This window comes from Egretta garzetta, unplaced genomic scaffold (assembly GCF_000687185.1).
Source record: "Egretta garzetta isolate BGI_Z169 unplaced genomic scaffold, ASM68718v1 scaffold260, whole genome shotgun sequence".
Taxonomy (NCBI): domain Eukaryota; kingdom Metazoa; phylum Chordata; class Aves; order Pelecaniformes; family Ardeidae; genus Egretta; species Egretta garzetta.
The window spans coordinates 126,546-146,956 of NW_009258662.1; the positions used below are offsets into that span (position 1 = coordinate 126,546).

The window sequence follows — 20,411 nt, forward strand, 5'->3', positions numbered from 1 at the left end:
GGGGAGGGATAACGCTGTTGCGGCCGAGGGAAACGTTCCCGGAGTTTTGTTTACCGTCATCCCCTCTGCTCGGGGATTGACATCACGCCGCCGCGTCTTGCCAGGCGGGTCCCCAGCCTGAGGGAAAGGCCGGTTCCTGAGGGAAAGGGGAATTTCTGGTTCCCCTGAGGGAGGAGGGAAGTTCACATTTTCTAGAGGGAGAAGGAAACTACTGGGTTCTTGCGGGAGAGGCTGGTTTTCCAGGGAAATGGAAATTTCTGGTTTTCCTGGGCCAGCCTGAGGGAAAGGCCGGTTCCTGAGGGAAAGGGGAATTTCTGGTTCCCCTGAGGGAGGAGGGAAGTTCACATTTTCTAGAGGGAGAAGGAAACTACTGGGTTCTTGCGGGAGAGGCTGGTTTTCCAGGGAAATGGAAATTTCTGGTTTTCCTGGGAAAAAAAGGAAATTTCCGCTTTTCCTGAGGGGGAAAGGGAAATTTCTGGATTTCCTGAGGAAGCAACACGTTTCTGGTTTTCCTAAGATGAAAAAAGAAATTTCTGTTTTCCCTGAGGGAGTGACCGGCTCCTGGTTTTCCAGATGGAAAAGGAAAATTCTTTCTGAGGGAGCGGACAGTTTCTGGTTTTCCTAAAGGGAAAGAAAATTTCTGCTTTTCCTGAAGGAGAGGCTGGTTTCTGACAGTTCCCAATGGGAAAAGGAAATGACTGGTTTTCTGGAGGATGAGGTGGGTTCCTGGTGTTCCTGAGTGAGACAGAACTGTGTGTTTTTCCTGAGGAAAAAGAGAGTTTCTGTTTTTCCTGAAGAGGAGGTGGGTTTCTGGTTTTCCTGAGGGAAAGGGAATTTCTGGATTTGCTGAGGGAGAGTCTGGTTTCTGTTTTTCCTGAAGAAAAGGAAATTTTTGGTTTTCTGGAGGGAAAGGCCTCTTCCTAGAACTTCCTTTTCCCTTGGAAATTTCAGATTTTCAAGAGGGAGAGGCTGATTTCTGTTTTTCCCCTAGGAAATTTCTTTTTTTTTCCTGGTGGGAAAAGGAAATTTCTGGTTTTTCCTGAGTGCGTCGCCATTTTCTGTTTTTCCTAAGGGAAAAAGTAATTTTTGGGTTTTGTGAGGGCAAAGAGATTTCCTTTTCCTGAGGGAGAAGCTGGTTTCTGGTATTCCTGAGGGAAATTTCTGGTTTCCCTGAGGGAAAAGGAAATGCCTGGTTTTCCTGAAAGGAAAGGGAATTTCTTTTTTTCTTGGGAGAGTGGTCGGATCCTGGTTTTCCTAAGGGAAAGGAAATGTCTTGTTTTCTGGAGGGAGAGACCAGTTCCGAGTTTTCCCAAGTGAAAAGGAAATTTCTGTTTCTGCTGCGGGAGAGGCTGGCTCATGGTTTTCCTGAGGTAAAAGGAAATTTGGTTTTCCTGCGAGAAAGGCCTGTTCCTGGATTTCTGAAGGGGAGAGGAAATTTCTGGCTTTCCTGAAGGGGGGAACCAGTTTCTGGTTTTCTGTCGGGAAAAGGAAATTTTTGGTTATCCTGAGGGACAAGGACATTTCTGGTTATCCTGAGGGAGAGGCTGGTTTGTGGATATGCCGAGGGAAAAGGAAATTTCTGGGTTTTTTGGAGGGAGAGGCCGGGCTCTGTTTTTTCTGAGGGAAAAGCTAATTTCTGTTTATTCCGACCCAGGGAGCAGCCATTATATTCACACAGTTTGAAACCATAATCCTGATTTTTGCCTCTTTCTTCCAGACCTCTATCCATGGCGGAAGGGGAGAGGCCAAGGCCAATCCTCCGGCTGGTGCAGGAGGGACAGCTGGATCTCCTCCGGGATGAGCTGCGGCCGGACAAGGCGCTGGGCCCGGCAGTGCGGAACCAGCGCTATGGGCGCTCAGGGGACACGCTGCTGCACCACGCTGCCCGGTACGGGCACCGGGATGTCCTCGCCTACCTGGTAGAGATGCTGGGGATGGACGTTGAGGTGTGCAATAGCGACTACAAAAGACCGCTCCACGAAGCGGCCTCCATGGGCCATAGGGAGTGTGTCTCCTACCTCCTGGAGAGAGGCGCGAGCGTAGACTGCTTGAAAAAGGCAGACTGGTAGGTCACTGGCTTGCTTTGCTGTGGGTCAGAGTGATACCTGAAAGAGGTTTGGGTACAGGAGCCATCATTTCACACAGTGGTTTGGGTTGGAAGGGACCTTTAAAAGTCATCTAGGCCAACCCCCCTGCTGTGAGCAGGAACATCTTCACCTGGATCAGGTTGCTTAGAGCCCTGTCCAACCTGACCTTGAATGTTTCCAGGGAGGTGGCCTCCCCCTCCTCTCTGGGAAACCCGTGCCAGTGTTTCACCAGCCTCATCATAAAAAATTTCTTCCTTCTATCTTGTCTGAATCTACCCTGTTTTAGTTTAAAGCCATTACCCCTTGTCCTGTCACAGCTGGCCCTGCTAAAAAGATTGTCCCCCTCTTTCCTATAGGCTCCCTTTAAGTACTGAAAGGCTGCAATCAGGTCTCCCTGGAGCCTTCTCTTCTCCAGGCTGAACACCCCCAACTCTCTCAGCCTGTCCTCATAGGAGAGGGGCTCCAGCCCTCGGATCATTTTTGTGGCCTCCTCTGGCCCCGCTCCAACAGGTCCGTGTCCTCCTTGTGCTGAGGGCCCCAGAGCTGGACGCAGGGCTCCAGGGGAGGTCTCACCAGAACGGGACAGAGGGGCAGAATCCCCTCCCTCGCCTTGCTGGCCACTCTTCTTGTGATGCAGCCCAGGATACGGTTGGCTTTCTTGGCTAAATTCTAGCCCCATTGCTGATTTCCCCCTGTTTATCATAGAATTTGTAAATTACTGCTTCCTTAGCAGATCCAATCTAAAAGCTTTCATTCGCAGCTATTCATTCCTCTGATTCCCCTGTTTGATGGAAATCCATGATACTGATTCATGTTTCTGTGTCCCTGTCCTCAGAAACTGAAATAACAACATAAAAAGTAAGTTTTACTCCCATTTCCCCCCAGCAAACAGCCTCTCAGTTCAGATTTGCTACTGATACAATAGCAACAGCCTCAGCAACTGAAGAAACAACTGGTTTCTTCAGGGCTTTTGTTTGCCTGCCACGTGGGTTACACGTAAGCAAATGATGAGGGAATGAGAATTGGGAATAAAAAATAAAGCCTAATCCATGGACAAGCAGAAGGCTTGATTAATGTCAAATTTTCCCCTTGGGGAGGGAGATTTCTGTGTACCACCTTGCAAAAGAAAGCAAAGATTCTTCCCAGCCCACAAGCTAAAGCCCGGGGAGGTTGTTTGGAAACGGAACTAACACAAATACAAAGGCAGCATCCCAGTCCTCCTAATTCGAGGCTGTGGCAGCGATCTGCTGGCATCAGGGGGAGCAGAGGGAGGCAGAGATCTCATGAGCTGCGTGCAGACACATGTGCAAGCCTGGCTTTCTTTGATAGGCCTGCAGTATCCTTCCATCCACAGATTAAAAATGGGAAGCTACGTCCTTGCTAGCACATGTCCCAGCCTTCCGTCAAAGTCTCATTTGCATTGAAAATACTGATCCGGGGCACCGTTCGGAATCGGAGCTGCAGGAAACGTGGAGCTCCAGGCTCAGCTCTACCCCATCGTCCCCAGCAGACGCGTGTCTAATCTTCCTAAAAATCTCCTTCATTGGAGATCTTATCTCCCTTCTTGGTGCTCTTTTCCTGTCCTTATCTGTCCTCAGAACTGGAGCATTTGTCCTAATGTCTAAGCCAAATCTCTCTCCCTGCAGTTTAGGCCCAGGAGTTCTTATTCCTCATGCAGTGGGAAGTGCTGCAGCTTTTTCTGAATGAGGAATGGATTTGGTTTGGTTTTTTTTTTTTTGTCTCCCAGCTGACGTTTGTGGGTTGGTGAAGAGGAGATAAGCCCTCTCCATGCTGGAGAAGTGTTCATCTTTTCTGGGAAAGCTCAGAGGTTTCTGTCTGATCCATGCACGCACCCGTAATTTGATGGTTGGGTGAAGTTTATAAACAGATAAAATGGAGAATGAAGCTCCCGCTTGCAGGAGTTAACCTATTATTGCTATATAAAGTGGTAATTAAGGAAAATAGGGGTTGATCCTGGTCAGGTCAGTGAAATTAGTCACTTAAGTAAAGCCAAACATGGGAGATGTCTGTGGGTTCACCACCTTGAGTTACCCATGCTTTGCCTTGCAAGTAAACCCTCGGCTAACACCCACCTCTTGATGGCTCTGGGCTTGCTCCTCCAAAGGAGGCTGCAGATCCAGCAATCACACCAGTCCTCAGCGGGGAGGAATGGGCAAGGAGATAACAGGTCACCAGGGAGGAGAAACTCGGTGGTGAACCTGCCCTGCTGCCAAGCAGGAGCTAGGGTGGTTGTTAATCTGCAGCGTGTGGCTTATAGGCGTGAAAACGTGGCCGTTGCTGGATATGGGGTTGAAAGCAGGGCGAGATGAGCTGTTTGCAGTTTCTATTTGTCAGATGCGTCCACTGGCTTTCCAGGAGCATGCATGCAATCCATGCAAGGCACAGCTTGGAAACTGTGAGATGGGGAAGATGCTGTTCCTCTGGGGAGCTTGTAAAAATGTTTTTAACTATCAAAGATTGTTCCCAGACACGTGAAACAGGACAAAACTGTGAAAAGCCTCACTCTCAGGCCAGCTGCTCTGCATCAGAAATGTTCCAGAGTGGCATTTGCTGCTATACTCATGCCCTATTGTCAGGAGATGCAGAGTTGTCTGGGGTTTGCTGCCTGGCTGGGTGACTGGCTGGGGTAAGAATCACTGATGTCAACAGCTCTGTCTCAACAGTCCCCAAAAGTCCAGACCCTCTATTACCTGCATGAAAAAATAGTGCTGTAAAATCTCATGGGTCCATACGCAGCACGTGGTGAGCCTCAGTCAAAGCATCTGAATGCAGGTGAGACGATGAATTTAGCCTCAGGCTTGGAGAAGGTCTTTGCCTTTAGCCAGCAAAGTTTCCTACTACTTCAGAGTGGTTTTAGCACATCAGTTTTCCCTCTGGCTAGCTTACCACAGCTGGCACCGAGCAACTGTGTTTTATTAGACAGGGTAGCTGGTGCTACAGACAACTTTAAATCATGCTTCATGCTCAGACTTTAGAACAAAAGCCATCAGGCTTGTACAGGGCACAGTCTCTCTGGTTATTATGTTTGCCTTGTCTTTCTTTCAGGACCCCCCTAATGATGGCTTGCACCAGGCAAAACCTGGAGGTGATCAAAGCTCTCGTGGAGCATGGAGCCAACCCGCTGCTGAAGAACAAGGATGGCTGGAATTGCTTCCATATCGCGAGCCGGGAGGGCCATCCCCAGGTCCTTCGGTACCTGCTGGACCTGTTTCCAGGCAGCTGGGACACGGAGAGCACCATAAAGAGGACGCCTCTGCACACAGCAGGTAAAAGAGGGTCCTGTCGCCACCAGATGGGTTGGAAGAGCGAGAGCAGGCTGTGGCAGCAGTGGAGAACAGAAAGAGGCTGCTGTTTCGGTTCCCGTTTAGTTTGGAGAGGCGAACTCTGACCTATCTTGATACAAAACCACAGGGAAACAGTTAAATATTATGTTACTGAAATCAAATGAAAAGAGGCATTAGTGGGAGCTCACCTCTCTGAACTTCAGTCTGCTAACGGTGCCCTGCTGCATCTTTGCAGGGTTTCACCTCGGGACAGACACTCACTTTAGTTGCTTTCAGATAAATAAAGAGCGAGAATTAGGCTTAATATTTCTTAATGATGTGCCAAAGAATGAGCTGCTGCGGTTGGAGGGCCCTCAATAATTCCCACTGCATTCGATTTTGCCTATGCTCAAAGCATGTTTTTGTGGTGAATAATGGTTCCCTTGGGAGTGGTGGATCCATCCCAGGACCACTCAGGATCACCCGCTGACTTTGGCCTCCTTGGATCAGGGTGTTTGTCTCCATCTCTGCCTCCCTGTGGCAGATACGCCTCGGCTCCCACGGCGCGGAACACATTGCAGTACCCTTTTCCTTGTTGGTGCTATAAAGCTGCAAATTGCACTTGGAAAATCTGCAAGGCTCCAAGCATATCCTGGCACTTTAAAAGTCCTAAACCAGCAGAGGTGTTGAGAGGCACCTTTTGGGATCTGCCTGTTGATGGACGTTTTTACCGGTTTGCTTTATAGTCTCATTGTCAGTTTTTGTAAGAGGTGTATCTCTCAAAATGATCCATTTTTGTCCGAGTGCTTGGTGGCTTAGGTCATTATGGCAGGTCTGAAGAGCTGCAGGATCTCTAGGCATAACTTCCAGAAGAAGCATCACAAGTTTTGTTATTCTTACGTTGCACTTAAGAAGGTAGCATTAAGCGATGAGAAATCCAGAGTGCTTTTCTGCAAAGGAAAAGGATGGTCTCTGCTGGGAATATGCAGGGGCTGTTAGGGTTGGAGCCCACTGTGTCCAATTCCCCTGCCCTGCCCTTTGCATTGGTTTAAAAGGATGTATAAAAGGTGTGAACTGGTTTGAGGAACCGCAGACATCACCTGTAGGCATGGTGGGGAGCAGAAAGACACAGCTGAACGGCGACCCAGAGGCAGTTTGGATTTGGTGTCTGGCTTTCTGAACTCTCTCATCCTTGAGATGGAGTGATTTATCTTAATTTATGAACGATGTACAAGGTGTGCCTCAGTTAAGTTCTCTGAGTCTTAATAAGCTGAAGGGCCAAAAAAATATGATAATGCAGAATTAAGTTTGTCCCACCGTGTTTTGTCGCCCCACACAGAGAGTCAGGTCTGGTGCAGGGTAGTGCAGAGAAAGTATGGGTCTTCCCAGAGCTTAAATCCCCTTAACTCTGCCCTCCAGTGGGAGTGGGATATGAAGGGAGTGAGTGAAGGGAGAGGCGTGATGCCAAGCTAGGGTGACGTTGCGGGGCAGGCTCAGGCCTGGAAGGTGGTGGCTGACCTGAATTTGAAACGTGCCCTGTCCCTGAGCGGGGATTAGGCTGCATGTCCCAGGGCTCTGCAGCGTCTCCCCAGGAGAGATAAATGTGGGGAGCCACCACTTAAAGTTGCAGCTACCTAAACTCATTTCCCAAAGAATTTAATAGGGATTGACTACCCGGAAAGACCCAAGGTATTGTGAGGAGACCCCTGCTGTGCTGTAATTAATCTGTTGGTTATCTTGCGCCTTGGCTGTCGTTCCTGTTACTTCTCCAGCCCTCAGCAGCCGCCTGTCCACCGCACTGTGCTCATCAGCAGTGACAGTCCCAGCCCGGGGGCAGTGGCTGCGCCTTGGTCCTTGTGTTTGACCTGGGAATGCAAAATAGCTGAAGGAGCAGGTTACCTGAATGGGAAATTGCTAATCCGCATTTATTTGAGTGTTCTCCTGCTCCTGCTTAATCCTAGGTCTTGCATTTCCATGTCTGGGCTGGCAGGCTGGGCTCGCAGCCCCTTCTCAGCTCTCTCCCTGCAGAGAGGTGGGTGTTGGGTTTTTGAGATCTGGGGGTTGAGGATCTGGGGACAGGGTCAGGAGCAGGGTGAGGACTGTCCTGAGGAGAAGGCAGGCTTTTGACCCTGAGCTTAAAGTTTCCTCCCTGCCTCATAGCACTTGGGATATGGGGGTACAGACAGCAATGTTGGGATCCAGTGCCCAGTTCTCACTGCCTCATAGAGATGTCTCCACCTCTGTGTTGCCTCCTATGTTTGACTTTCACTGCGGCAAAGCCATCAGCCCATGATTTGGGTTGCTTTCTGGTCATTTTACTGAATCAGGTGAGACCCTGGACCACACCTTCGTGGAGCAGCAGCTGATGCAGGGGCGACTGGGCAGCCGGAAGGGCTGGAGCTCATAAACCACCTTTACCTGCAGCATAATTTTACCCCAGGATGATGCTGGGGGCTGCTGCTTGGTGGGTGCTGGTGCCAGCATCCCCCACGCGCACCACCACGTAGCCCAGTTACACAGACACAGCTCCTGAGGCAGGGGCACGGGCGAGGGGTTGGAGACGATGCTGGAGCTGCTGGGGGAAATCATGTCTGTCAAGACCAACCTCCGTCTCCATGAGTTTACATCCCAAGGGTGTGGATATGAGCACATTAACCCATGACCAGTCCAGCTGGCTTCCTGGCACAGTTATCCCTAGATAGATGATGGGTAATTTTCTCCCCCTGTGCAATTTTTTTTTCAGGTTGATTCCTCAAGCTTTGCAGCTTCATGTATCCGTAGCCTGAGGCAAGGGAGTGGGGAAGATGTAATTAGAGGAAGTGGAGTGCAACAGTGGATCGGAGTGCTGCAGCTTTCTTGTGTCTCTGCTGCTGTTAAAGGATGTAATTGTGTTGCTTGGGGTGTTTTTTCTTCACATAGCTTGTTTTTGTTTGGTTTTAAAGCCTCCATTTCGAAAATCCTTTTTACAGTGTGGCTCTGCCTGTGTTTACATCAGCTCAGGTGAAGGGGTGATAAGCAGGCAGGGAGCAGGAGCAAGATTTGGGAGGATGGGAACCCCTGGTTTGGCTTTCAAAGAGCATCTATTGTGCAGCTGCATCTGAAGGTTATTGCTGGTAACACACATTTACCAGGGGCCTTTATTCTGTCGCACAGAGTAAATACCCTGATGTAACAGCTCTGGGCTTGGTTTGATTTTTTTTTTTTTTTCTTTAATGTATTCCATTTGTTTTGCAAAACGACCTGCAGAAAAAAAGCCAGATCAAGGCTGTCCTTACATTGCTGTAATATGATGTGGTTTTAAAAAAAAAAAAAAAAAAAATCAGTGCATGATGTTCAAATCCTCCCCCACTGTTGTTGTTTTTCCTCTGAGATGCTGTCTGGGTGAGGATGCTTCATTAGGATGATGAGATGGAAGTGATGGGTAGTCTGTGTGGCTGAGGAGGGGTGGAAATGCCATCCAGCTCTTCACCAGCTCCCTGCTTTGTGTTCATTTTGCTTGTCACAGATTTCACTTCAGGGATTAACAAATACTTGCAAGAAAAGGTCTTTGTGTCAGCTTATTCCCACATGCAGTCTCATGCATGCACTCTGCAGGTAGAGGCAAATGGTGCCTATATGCATGCCTTTTCCTTATTTTATCTGATGTTTTCCTATAGGATTGAGAGAAGGGAAGGCTTGAGATCTGGAGATAATGTTTTAAATTAGAAAAAAAAAAAATCAAAAGCTTTGAATTTAAAGCCTCTTGGAACCCCTTCCTGCATCAGGAGTAAGCCACAAGGGTCAGAAACCTGATTATGTTTTGCCGTGGATGGATGGTGGCATGAAAATGTAAATTAACCCTGTGCTTCTCTCTCTCTCTCTCTCAGCGATGCATGGCTGTTTTGACGTTGTGGAGCTGCTCCTGGAGCGGTAAGCAGGCTTCCTGCCTCTGCCTCCCTGCTCTCCCCTGCCTGCCATCCGCTGCCGGGCTCGCTCCAGCTGCCTGGACACAAAGGGCGTTTATGCCCGGTCGGCAAGCCCGATTGCACAGCTGCCCTGCATGCGATCCTGAAGCCATCTCCGTTTCCTCCGGGTTTTTCACAGCCTGTTAGGGGCCTTTGAGCAAGGACGCTCTCCGGATGGGCTCCGATGAGCTCTGACTTCGTTATGACATAAACCCCGGTTATATAACTCAGCTCTTTTACTGTGCTGATTCATTCCTGTTGCCTCCCATGTGTCCGAGGCTGTATGATAACACCAAAACAGTTTTCTGGCAGCTTGGTTCCAAGTACAGCTCCTCCAGGCTGGACTCAGCCTCCAGGCTTTATTTTCAGGCTCTTGCTCCCGGGAGGCTGCTATGAAGTGGCTTTAAATCAGCCCATGCCCAGTCATCCTGACCCTGTTACCTTCCTAACCAGCACTGCCCGTTGCCAGAGCTGGAGCAGCTTTCCCCAGGCATCGCAGCTGCTGCTAGCCACAGCTCCTCTTAGCCAACTTGTCCCAGCCTTGTTAATTCCTGTCCATGCTTGGCCCAGCATAAACATAGCCCTGTGATTCAAGCCAGGCTTTCAATTTTAATTCAGGCTTCTCTTGTTTCATTGGAGCTTTAACCTGAGCAAGACCTGTGGGCTTTGATTTTGCATGTGGTGGTGTTACATGACGATATGGTTTCCCCTCTGCCAGCACACGCCTTACCCCTTCTAGAGCTCCTCTGTTTGGGGGGCAAGGGAAATAAAAATGATCTGTAGACCCTTGGCTTTCCTGCAGCCCGAGCAAGCTGCACTGGCTGAGTACCAGATCTCTGACCCAAAAAACCCCAGCAGACCATACCCCAGGCCATAAAGCACTGAGACAGGTTTATTCACGGTCTACAGGCAAGCTTTATATCTGCTGTTTCCAGTCCCATCCACTGACAGTCTCCTGCCCCGCCAATGCAAAGCAACAGGTGCAGTAAGGATTTTAGAGCCACCAACAACTCTGTCCTGGCTTCTGTCTTCTCTCCCAGGTGCCAGTACAAACCTGACAGCAGAGACAAATGTGGAGTCACTCCCTTTATGGATGCTATCCAGAACGGGCATGTCAACATTGCCCGGCTGCTCCTGGAAAAACACCAGGTAGGTGCCAAAAACCTCATCTCCCTCCTGCAGGACCTGACCTAGAACTGCCAGGACAGGCAATCCACGTGTTCACCGTAACCAAATTGTAAAAGAAGCAGATGCCCAAATTGTAAAGAAGTGGATTGCGAAAGAAGGCAAATTCCCTCTGGAGATGAGGAAGATTTTGCCAAGTCAGGCCACCAGGACTCAGCTGATCATAGAATCACAGAATGTTTTGGGTTGGAAGGGACCCCTACAGATCACCCAGTCCAACCCCCCTGCGGGAGCAGGGACACCTTGAACCACATCAGGTTGCTCACAGCCCAGTCCAACCTGGTCTTGAATGTTCCCAGGGATGGGGCCTCCACCACCTCTCTGGGAAACCTGTTCCAGTGTTTCACCACCCTCATTGTAAAGAATTTCTTCCTTAGATCCAGTCTAAACCTACCCTGGTTTAGTTTAAAGCCATTACCCCTTGTCCTGTCCCAGCTGGCCCTACTGAAAAGATTGTCCCCGTCTTTCCTATGGGCCCCCTTTAGGTACTGAAAGGCTGCAGTCAGGTCTCCCTGGAGCCTTCTTTTCTCCAGGCTGAACACCCCCAACTCTCTCAGCCTGTCCTCATAGGAGAGGGGCTCCAGCCCCCGGATCATTTTTGTAGCCCTCATTTTTGTAGCTGGTGGTGAAGATATCACGCTGGGGCAGGGATGTGTCCCCAGAACGAAGGGGGATGGAGAGACAAGGCAGTGGCAGGAGGGGACAGGACTTGCCCAGTGTTGAAGGAGCAGCTGTGTCAAAGCCAAGACCAGCGCATGGGAGTGCCAGGGCTTGGCGTGGAGGCTCTCATGGCAGTGCTGAGGGTTGATAACGCGGAGGTGTCTGGCTGCACCGGCAGCAGCTCGTTTCTGTCCTCCCCCTCTCATGGCAGCTGCTGCTCCCGTGTTGTCTCCCAGTAATCTCCAATTTCCACCAACATACAAGGCGTACCAGGGATGTCATTAGAGCCAATTGTGCGTAGCGGGAACCGGACCGCTGCATTATTTATTGACTGCTGAACTGATGTGAGGTGGTTGGAGCCCACCTAACGGCTGATTCTCAACGGAGATGGGGTTGTGCCTCTCTTCTCACCTACTTTGCCCTCACTTTGCCTCTCCCCTGCACCAGCTCTGCTGTTCATCAGACACCATGCAGAAAGGTGCCATGGCAAAACGAATGAAGCTGTTTGTGCCATGCTGGCAGGTTGAATTGGCCGGCTGAGCCCCCAGCATGGCACAGGGTGGGCCAGGGAAAGTGGTACCAAACTTTTGGAGATCACAGGCTTTGGAATGACTCAGCCATAACATGTAGCCTCACCCAGCAGAGGTGGTTTCATGCCCAGGTTATGTTTGAGTGTGTAGATTCTTCAGGAGAAGTTCATGTGCTTGTCTCCGCTCATCTGGCCCTTACAGGATAAAACATTTGTGAAGTTTGCTTATGTTTTTAATCTCACATTTCAGGCAATGAAGATGGAATAGTTGATTTAATTTCCTCGTTGTGGTGCCCTGGCTTACCGCCATGAAGCAGCACTGGAAACGCTAATGGCAGTGTTGCTACCTTTTAGGTTTTATAAAACCATGAGTCAGGCCCACTAGACTTCAAGAGGCTGGATTATATCCTTTAAGATGAGTGCACTGTGTATTACTTCCGTTACCCTTCTTGGTTTTATGTCTTTGTGGTTCGCGTTCAGAGACTCACAGAAGAGATCTCATGAGGTCATCCACCCATCTCCCTCCCTCTACCTGTGTCCCCAGTTCTCCTCCAACAGCACAAAGGTTGGACATGGGTTGTTTCTTGCTGCTTTAAAGAGTTGAAACCCATCGTATGTGTGCCAACTACAGAGAGAAGGGGCTTGGTTCTTCTTTTTTGACGCTGGTTTTGCTTATTGCTTAACAAGCTCAGCAGAGAGCTGGCTCTGGTCTGCAAATCATGGTGCTACCAACTGCATCGGTCCTGCTGGTGACCCCTCATGTTCATTGCCATCCCTGTAGCAGGCAGATATCACAGAATCGTTTAGGTTGGAAAAGACCTTTAAGATCACCAAGCACAACCGTTCCCCTACCCCTGCCATCCCACCCCCAAACCCTGGCCCTCAGCACCGCCTCTGCCCGGCTGTTAAATCCCCCCAGGGCTGGGGACTCGACCCCTTCCCTGGGCAGCCCCTTCCAGTGCTTGACAGCCCTTTCGGGGAAGAAATTTTTCCCGGTGTCCAACCTAAACCTGCCCTGGTGCAACTTAAGGCCATTTCCCCTTCATCCCATTGCCCGGTACCTGGGAGCAGAGACCACCCGCCCCGCCCCAGCTCCCCCCTCCTCTCAGGCAGTTGTAAGGAGCGATAAGGTCTCCCCTCAGCCTCCTCTTCTCCAGGCTGAACACCCCCAGTTGATTCCCATACGATTCTGCTGGGGCTGGTGATTGTCCTTGAAGGTTTGGTCAGCCTGTTCATTGCTTTCCCTTTCTCTTCTCACCCATTCCAGGCCTGTCCTACAGCTGTGGACGTGCTAGGTGCTCAGCCTCTGCACCGGGCAGCTGTCACGGCCCAGGATGAAGCTATCCAGTTCCTGGTCTCTGAGCTGGGTGTTGATGTCAATGAGAGAGCGACAACCCTCCAACTCACAGCACTGCACTATGCAGCCAAGGTTTGTTCCTGTTCCCAGGCTTCCTCCACAAAGTCTTTCCCATTTGACGTACTACAGGCAGACATCTAAACCAGGCTGGTTTAGATATTTGCCACTGATGGAGGATTTAAATTCCTAGCTCATCCTCTGTCACCGTCTTATCTGCTCCTAAGCGATCCCGTATCCTGTTTAATGGTTTTTAGACCCTCATTAAGTGTATCCAGCTGTCTGCAGAGTGCCGGTGGGTATCCGAGTTGCTCTGTTCACCGCTCTCCTGCCCATGCTGCTGACTGTGCTGCAGCTTAGTAAACCCTCCTGCCTGGCTTGTGGCTGAGTGGGATCATGCAGGAGCAGAGGTGGATGGCAATAGGGCATGTGTCCAGTTGGCCATGCTGCAGACAGGGCTTGATCCACTCCTCTGGTGAGCATTACTCTTCCTGTCTGCTGACTTTGTACCAAAGTGCGATAGCTGAAGGGAGTCCACCCTGCTAGTTATTGGGAGCTTTAGGCACCAACAGGTCATGAGCTGTGACAGTTCTTGACCAGCATCTTCTCACTTGGCAGAGGAGATGTGGATGAAATGCTGCTCAGATTTCTTTCTTTCTTCAGCCCTGGCAGTTTGGGTCACAGCGGGCCAGTGGCCAGTCTTCATGTCAGCAGCTTGCCAGACAGAAGATGGCTGATGCGCTGTGAAACAGCAACTGTTTGTCCCAGTAGGCTGGATTCTGGCCTGCCCATGGGCAGATGTGAGAAAGGAGAGGCGGAGGGAGCTCCGGGTGCTTATCTGTGTCCTTCACACAGGAGCTGTTTTGAATTCCAGGCAGTGAGAGTCGTTTGAGCTTTCTCCTCCTCCCATCTCAGGCCTGTGTGGGAAGTGGGGCCTGGTGGGCTGTGGGTCCTGCAACGCTCCCTGGGAGCACAGAGCAGATCCCAAAAGCCTCGCCACTGACCAGGATCCTTCTGGGACCATGCTGCCTCCCTTCTGCTTGGTGCTGTTGCGCTGCAGTGTGCAGCATGCTGGCAGCAAGGGAAGGTCCCTGCTCAGATCCCTGCATGTTAAACCTCATGAGCTTTAACATGCAGCACTCAGAGCCCCGTCTAGACTTGTAGTGGGAACGGAGCAGCATCCCAGCGCCCCACTCCTACAAAAGCATCAATGACACTTACTGGGAGTGCTGGCAACAGTATTCTCCTCCAGCAGGACCCAGCCGTGGCATTTGCTGGCTCCCACAAAAGAGGCCTTTCTCCCAGCTTCCCTTCCTCATGCTCTGAGAAACCATGTTGAAAGCCCTTTTGGTTGCCAAGGGTACGTTTAACAGCAAGGCTATTGGGGAATATAATGCGCCTTGGAGAAGATCCCAGCTCTGTCTTGGCGAGTGGCTGATTGGGGAGCGATTTGATGGGTTTCTCTTCCTTCCCGAGGCTCAGTGTCACTTTATATTTACAGCATCATTTGTTGGACTAGTGGGGTTTTTTTTTTTTTCTTCTTTTCTCATCACTTTGCATTTATAAATACATGAAAATCAAATTACGCTTTCACCTCAATTTGCTGCCAAGGCTGTGGCAGCTAAAGCAATTCCTGGCTTGCTGTCTTTGCCACTGAGAGGGGGGTGCACATGCAGCGGGGAAATGGAAGCCTGGAGCAGGGGGGAAGATGCTACTGAGTCGTACGATAATGGGGGAAAGGAGTGGGTGGTGGGGATAAAAATAAGGGCCTTCCATTCTCATGCTGCACGACAAAGACTAATTCATTGCACTGAAGAAGTAATTACAAAATCAGGCGTGTTATTTAGGGAGAGAGGATTTATTTACGGAGAAGCTTGTGCAGAGAGGAGTGGTGTGGGGGCTGTACCGCATTTTCCCCTGCAGCGTTTAAAATTTCCTACTGGCAGAGGAAAGATAGAGGACACTGTGGGTCGTGACGGTGTGTAAGCGTGGCGTTCTGCCTCTTCTCGCAGGGCATTACAAATACTGGTGTAATCCTTTAGGAAATGCCAGTGCCCGAGGGTACCGTAGCAGGCAGATGCGCAACAGTCCACATCAGCAACAGGTTCTGCTCTCTGAGCTGAAATACAGCTCGGGAACAGCAACTCTAGATTCCCCGTGGTACTTGAAGTGGACTTAGAGTGTGGGAAAACACACGGCTTTTTGCTGACACGTAGTCCTCTTAACAAACAGCCAGCTGCCAATTATGAAAGGTAAGTCAGGGATCCTACAGCTCTGTGGCCAGCTGAAGTTAAAAGCAATTTAATTGAGTTACTTGACTGGAGGCGAGGGCTGGAGAGGAAAAGGCAAGATCGGTTGACAAATTAATGTGCTAATTTGCTATTAAGAAACGTCTTTTAGGTTGTGTCACCCAGTTGCAAGTCAGAGGTCGTTTGTGCATTAACTCCTCTGCAGCCGCTGGCGAAGACGAAGCCGCGCTGGGAGAGAGTCCTCCAAATTCCTCACACCTCAAGGTCCCAGCTGTGCAAGGTGGATCTGTTGACTATGATCAGGAAGATCATATGGGATCTACAGTTGTCTAAAAGCAGATCCATCTGCCTGGATCTGAACTGGGTTGTGTGTCTATCACACCTGCCCTGCTGAGGCACCGCTCTCTTTGGCTGTACCACCGGAGACACCTCTGCGCTGTAGCGTGATTTTAAGCACTGTTGGTCTTAATTGAACACCCCTGATTTTAAAAAGTTGTGTTAAATGTTGGCAGAGAGGATTACGCTTCTGGGATGCCTCTTGCTGCTTTTTCAGCCTCTGGGTCAAAATTGCTGCCAGGGGCACGCAAGGCGTGCAGACGCTCTGACCGAAGGCCGAGCTTTCACTCCTCTTACAGGCTGCCAGCGGGAGGGCTGGAGAAGGTGCCTGGCAGCATCTCTCTGACCAATTCCTGTAGGGCAACAGCAGCGTGTCTGCTGTGCCTGGGCAATCCCTGGCTGATGGACCCAACCTGCACTGCCACAGGCAGCTGACCCTGATTTCCAGCCGCTGTAAGGTCCTCTGGAGCCTGGAGCAACTCCTGGTAGCCCCGAGTTTTGACCGTGACGCAGTGGATCTGTGTCTGTGCCCCTCCCAGGTGCCATATGCAGTTAGGAACAGATTGCTTGTGGCCTCCTTTCTTTTCAGGCCTGTCTTATCTCTGCTAAATGCAAAGGTGAGAAATTGTGCAGAGCTGGTGGTGAATAAATAATCCACGTGCCTGTGCTCACCACTGCAGGAAGGACACGTGCACACCATCCAGACGCTGCTGTCCCTCGGCGCTGATGTCCACGCAAAGGATGGGAAGAGCCGTTCCGGTAAGGCAGCCGAGCTGTTTGTTCACCCTCTGTATGACAGTGAGAGTGTGCTTTAGTAACAAGAGCCCAGCCTCCAAAGCAGCCCGTGCTGCGTCTGCTCAGCCGAGCATGCGAGGGGATACCAGATGCACGTATGCAAATGGCTCTTGGAGCAGCGTGGTGTATGTGGGGTTGGTTTTTTTTTTGTTTTTTTTTTTTTTTTTTTGCTGCTTTCATTCACAGGCTCTCTTCCTGCTGGACTTTCTGATGTTTAATGGTGAGGTTGAACCTGCACTGGGGCCTTTCCCTTGGGGGAAGAACAGAGATACTAAATAGTGCTTCTCTTTACCCAGTTGCTTATTTTGCATGAAACTTTCAGGAGCTTAGTATCTTTGATACTCACCATCGAATTTGGTTGAAGTTAGCCAATTCAAAACAGCTAGGGTGGGCAGACAAATACAACAATTGCACAAGCTCTTGAGCCTCAATTCCTTAGCAAACTGCCTAGGAATGGCTTATGAGCAAATAACAGAGAGATTGAACGTAAATATAGTTGCTATAGTAATGCCAGTGAGTTGGCATTCCCAGCGTGAGAGTATGAGGCATCTCTTGCATCAGCATCTCTCTCTCTCAAAAAAGTATTTATAAATGGTTTCAGCCATTGCCAAAATTGGCAACTTACCCAGTCTTCAGGTTTGCTTAATAACACGCTTCAGCGGCGAGCATGAACAGTCTTGTATCTCTTGATCTCTCCCTCCACCCCCTCAGTGAGTAAATTTGAGCTCTGCTGAACTCGTCTGACCCTGGGACATTTGTGGTGGCTCCTCGCGCCCATCGGCTGCCCTGTTGCCCGGCACCTTTGCTGTGTTAGTGTCGCTGAGTCCCGGGGAGCTTGTCACCCAGACTCTGCTCTTCCAAAGTGTCCTACGTGGATTATCCATGGGGATCAGAATGCCTCAAGGTCAACATCAGCCTGCAGCAGGAGCTAACGACCTTCAGCATAACAGATACTCACCCCTGTGGAAGATTAGGCCAGGAGAAGGTGGCTGGCTCATCCAGCTGCACAAACCAAGTGTAACAGGACTGCCTAACTGTGCTGGAGCCATGTTGGATCAGCATGCCGGCTGTCAGAAGGGTCTGTGGCATGAGCTGAGGCTCGGGCTGGGGTATTTCAGCCTCCTCCTGTGGGATGCTCTTTGCTGCACGCAGTGCATGGAAACCTTTCTGATTTAATCCCTGAGCCTGGAGTGAGCTGGCAGGGAGCCCCAAGCCCATCAAGGACCCTGGTCACATTCAGAGTAGTTTCAAGCCCCTCTCTTGCACAGCGCTATTAAATCCAACCCAAATACAGAGCAGTAAGAAGCCCGGAGGCCTGCTCTGCCCGCTCTGTCCTACAGCCTCCCCCTCCTGCCGTGGGCACCCTCTGCCCATGACTCAGTCAAAATGAACCCAAGCTGGCTTAAATATTCCTGATATGTTTGCAAACCCGGTTAGCTTTGGCTCAGCCAGGTTAGTACCTCTCAATGGATTGGAGGGACTAGTAACCTGTGAGGGAAAGACGGGGGTAATAGCTGGGGTAGGCCGGGCTGATCATTATTCTGCCAGCATGGCTGGGTGTGGAAGAGGACATGTCCCCTCCTTGGGCAGGTTTAGCCAACCCATCACTGCTGTAGATACGCGTGCCCGCAGCAATTGAGCCCTGCTGCACCATCACACAGTTGCTTGGCCAGGTGTTGCAACTGGGAAAAATCATTTTTCACCCTCGATGCGTTCCCTTCACGGACTCTTGTTTCCTTCCCTGGAAATCTGGTATGTGCATCTGAAGCGGGCTGAGGCCAAAATCACCAGGAAACCTCAGCTCCTGTCTCAACATCTTGTCTCCCCACAGCCCTGCACGCGGCGTGTGCTGGGCAGCAGGCAGCTGCCACACGGATCCTGCTCCGCGCCGGGTTGCAGGATGCCCCGGATGGCACAGGCACGCTGGCACAGCAGCTCGCGAGGAAGACAGATGTCATCCAGGTTTTCCAGGAAATGGATGTTGGCACATGAGATGAAACGGGAAAATGAGGAGCCTGTTTCGTTTCAGCTGGTACGTTAGTTATCACTTAATGACTATTCAGATTTAGGCAAACACCTATTTAAAATGACGGAATTTTTGCCCAAGGATTGAGCAGAGAAACCAAGCTTGACAATTGGGAAATATGTTTAGGAGAAAACATACTTTAAATAGGATTATCTCAAAAAGATAATGGACATGAAAAGCCTGTTTTAAATAGGATTATCTGAAAAAGATAGTGGATGTAATGGGTCTGGGCTGTGACATGTCTGGGCTGTGACATTCCTGTGCTGACCCCATCCTTGTTAATTCATGGCTGCTTTTTTTTTTTCTTACACTTCCACATTTCAGGGCTGAACTTCACCTCTTCTTCTGCAACACCCAGCACGTCCAAACAGCTGAGGCTGCAGCTCCCTGAAGTATAACCGTCCAAGGAAGGCGTCTCACGGGCCACTGCTAGATGACCTCTGAGGACCTGCATGGCTTGAACCCCCTGGAGCCTGCCCAGCTCTTGCTGGGATGTTTCCATACAGTGGACGTACTGAGGAGAAGTACGCCTGGATCGTTGATTTTTATAGCCCTTAATGGAATTGCTGTCCACTAATCTCTTTAAGTTGCCTTAAGTGGCCACCTCTTTTGATAGTCCTTGAGAGAGGCTGAGTGTAGTGCAGTGTAAGTGAGCGCTCGGTGACTCTTCCTTCATCAGGTTTGAGCTGCAGAGGACAAGTGCGGGGAGTCTTCAAGCTGCATCAACCTCTTACGTCCTTTTTGTGGCCCAAGACTCATCCCAGAGCTGGCTGAAATCAGTACAAAGACCTCAGCCTCGCAGTGACATCAAGGGTCTTTGGATCAGACTGAAAAAAAAAAAAGGTATTTGTTATTCCAGACAGCCTTGCTTGGCCCTTCTCACCACCAATGAACTTTAAAAAAAAAAAAAAAAAAAAAAAAATCCTGTTCTTTGAAGTGTACAGGGAAATGGCTTAATATTTAATGTAGCCAGTAAGTCCCTCACAGCCTGGAATACACATAAAGGTAAGAGCTACTGTAGTCTCTTTGGTTTATTTGTATCCATCTGGACTTACAAATTTGGTTTTGCCTAGAAACATGGTACGCCCCTGTCTATATGTAACATCAAGATGTAAAAAACCAACAGGATTCTGCAGTTTTGGCGACAGCAGGTGCTAAAAATCAGACAGGCGAGCGAACGAGCTAGGTTTTGCTCTGCCCAAGCCGTGGTGCTCACATCATGGTTTGATGCATGACCCACGTGCTCCTGGGTGGGTTTAAGATGATGCTGAGCTCTGTTTGAGTGAGAAATTCCCACCCTGCCGTCCCTGGAGCAGAATTTGCCATGATGATCCTAAGCCAGAGTGACAACAGTGCTGCTCTCCTCTTGAGTTAAGCATCCTTTACAGTGGGGTGAGGGCCTCCTCCCCTCTGCCGGCTCGTGTTGCAGGAGGAGAGGCAGCGCGCTCCCAAAAATCTTGTCATCAGACGAGAGGGGACTGATAGCTTGCAGGATGAGGAGAAGCAGGGCTCGGTAGCATCTTCAGGCTCGCTCAGACATGCCTGCAAAGGCCTGCATTTTGCCAGTCTTCCCCCGTCTGGTTTCTCCATCCGTGAAGGAGATTCTCCTCCACCAGGGAGAAAAACCAAATTAACGCTGGAAGGTGCTAACGGTACAGGCTGATGGGAGCTGTATCAGCCCCTGGGCAGGCGAGGAAGTGGCTTTATTCCTCTAAAGATCCTGAATGTTCCTATAAACCCAGCCCTGGCCTCCATACAGCAGTGCCGCAACCTGGTAAATGCAAGGGGCTGCTTCATTCCCACTTGTCATGATTTTAGCAAACCATGAAATAGCTGTTTCCTCCTAATATCCCCGCTAACGAGCGCAGATGCCTTGTGAGTCTGAGCTTTTATGGGAAAGCAAGTGAGAATGTTTTCAAATGTCTGTCTCAAGCTTTCCTGGCCACAGCAAAGGCCTTGAAA

The 20,411-nt window shown here is 50.1% G+C and overlaps 1 protein-coding gene across 2 annotated transcripts; it reads left to right on the forward strand.

Moving 5' to 3' along the window:
* The first annotated feature begins 304 nt into the window (after positions 1 to 304).
* Positions 305 to 19,403, forward strand: ANKRD16 (ankyrin repeat domain 16). 2 transcript variants are annotated; one of them, XM_009648389.2, is made up of 9 exons: positions 307 to 718; positions 1,718 to 2,065; positions 5,154 to 5,374; positions 9,238 to 9,280; positions 10,356 to 10,464; positions 12,957 to 13,118; positions 16,309 to 16,387; positions 18,255 to 18,455; positions 18,774 to 19,403. In XM_009648389.2, the coding sequence occupies exons 1-8, from the start codon at positions 714 to 716 to the stop codon at positions 18,413 to 18,415; spliced, it is 1,128 nt and encodes a 375-aa protein (XP_009646684.2). In that variant the 5' UTR covers positions 307 to 713; the 3' UTR covers positions 18,416 to 18,455; positions 18,774 to 19,403. The 2 variants fall into 2 exon arrangements, 1 of the variants encoding a protein (XP_009646684.2); XR_004843276.1 differs by lacking the exon at positions 18,774 to 19,403 and having other exon boundaries at positions 305 to 802; positions 15,444 to 16,387; positions 18,255 to 18,272.
* The last annotated feature ends 1,008 nt before the right edge of the window (positions 19,404 to 20,411 follow it).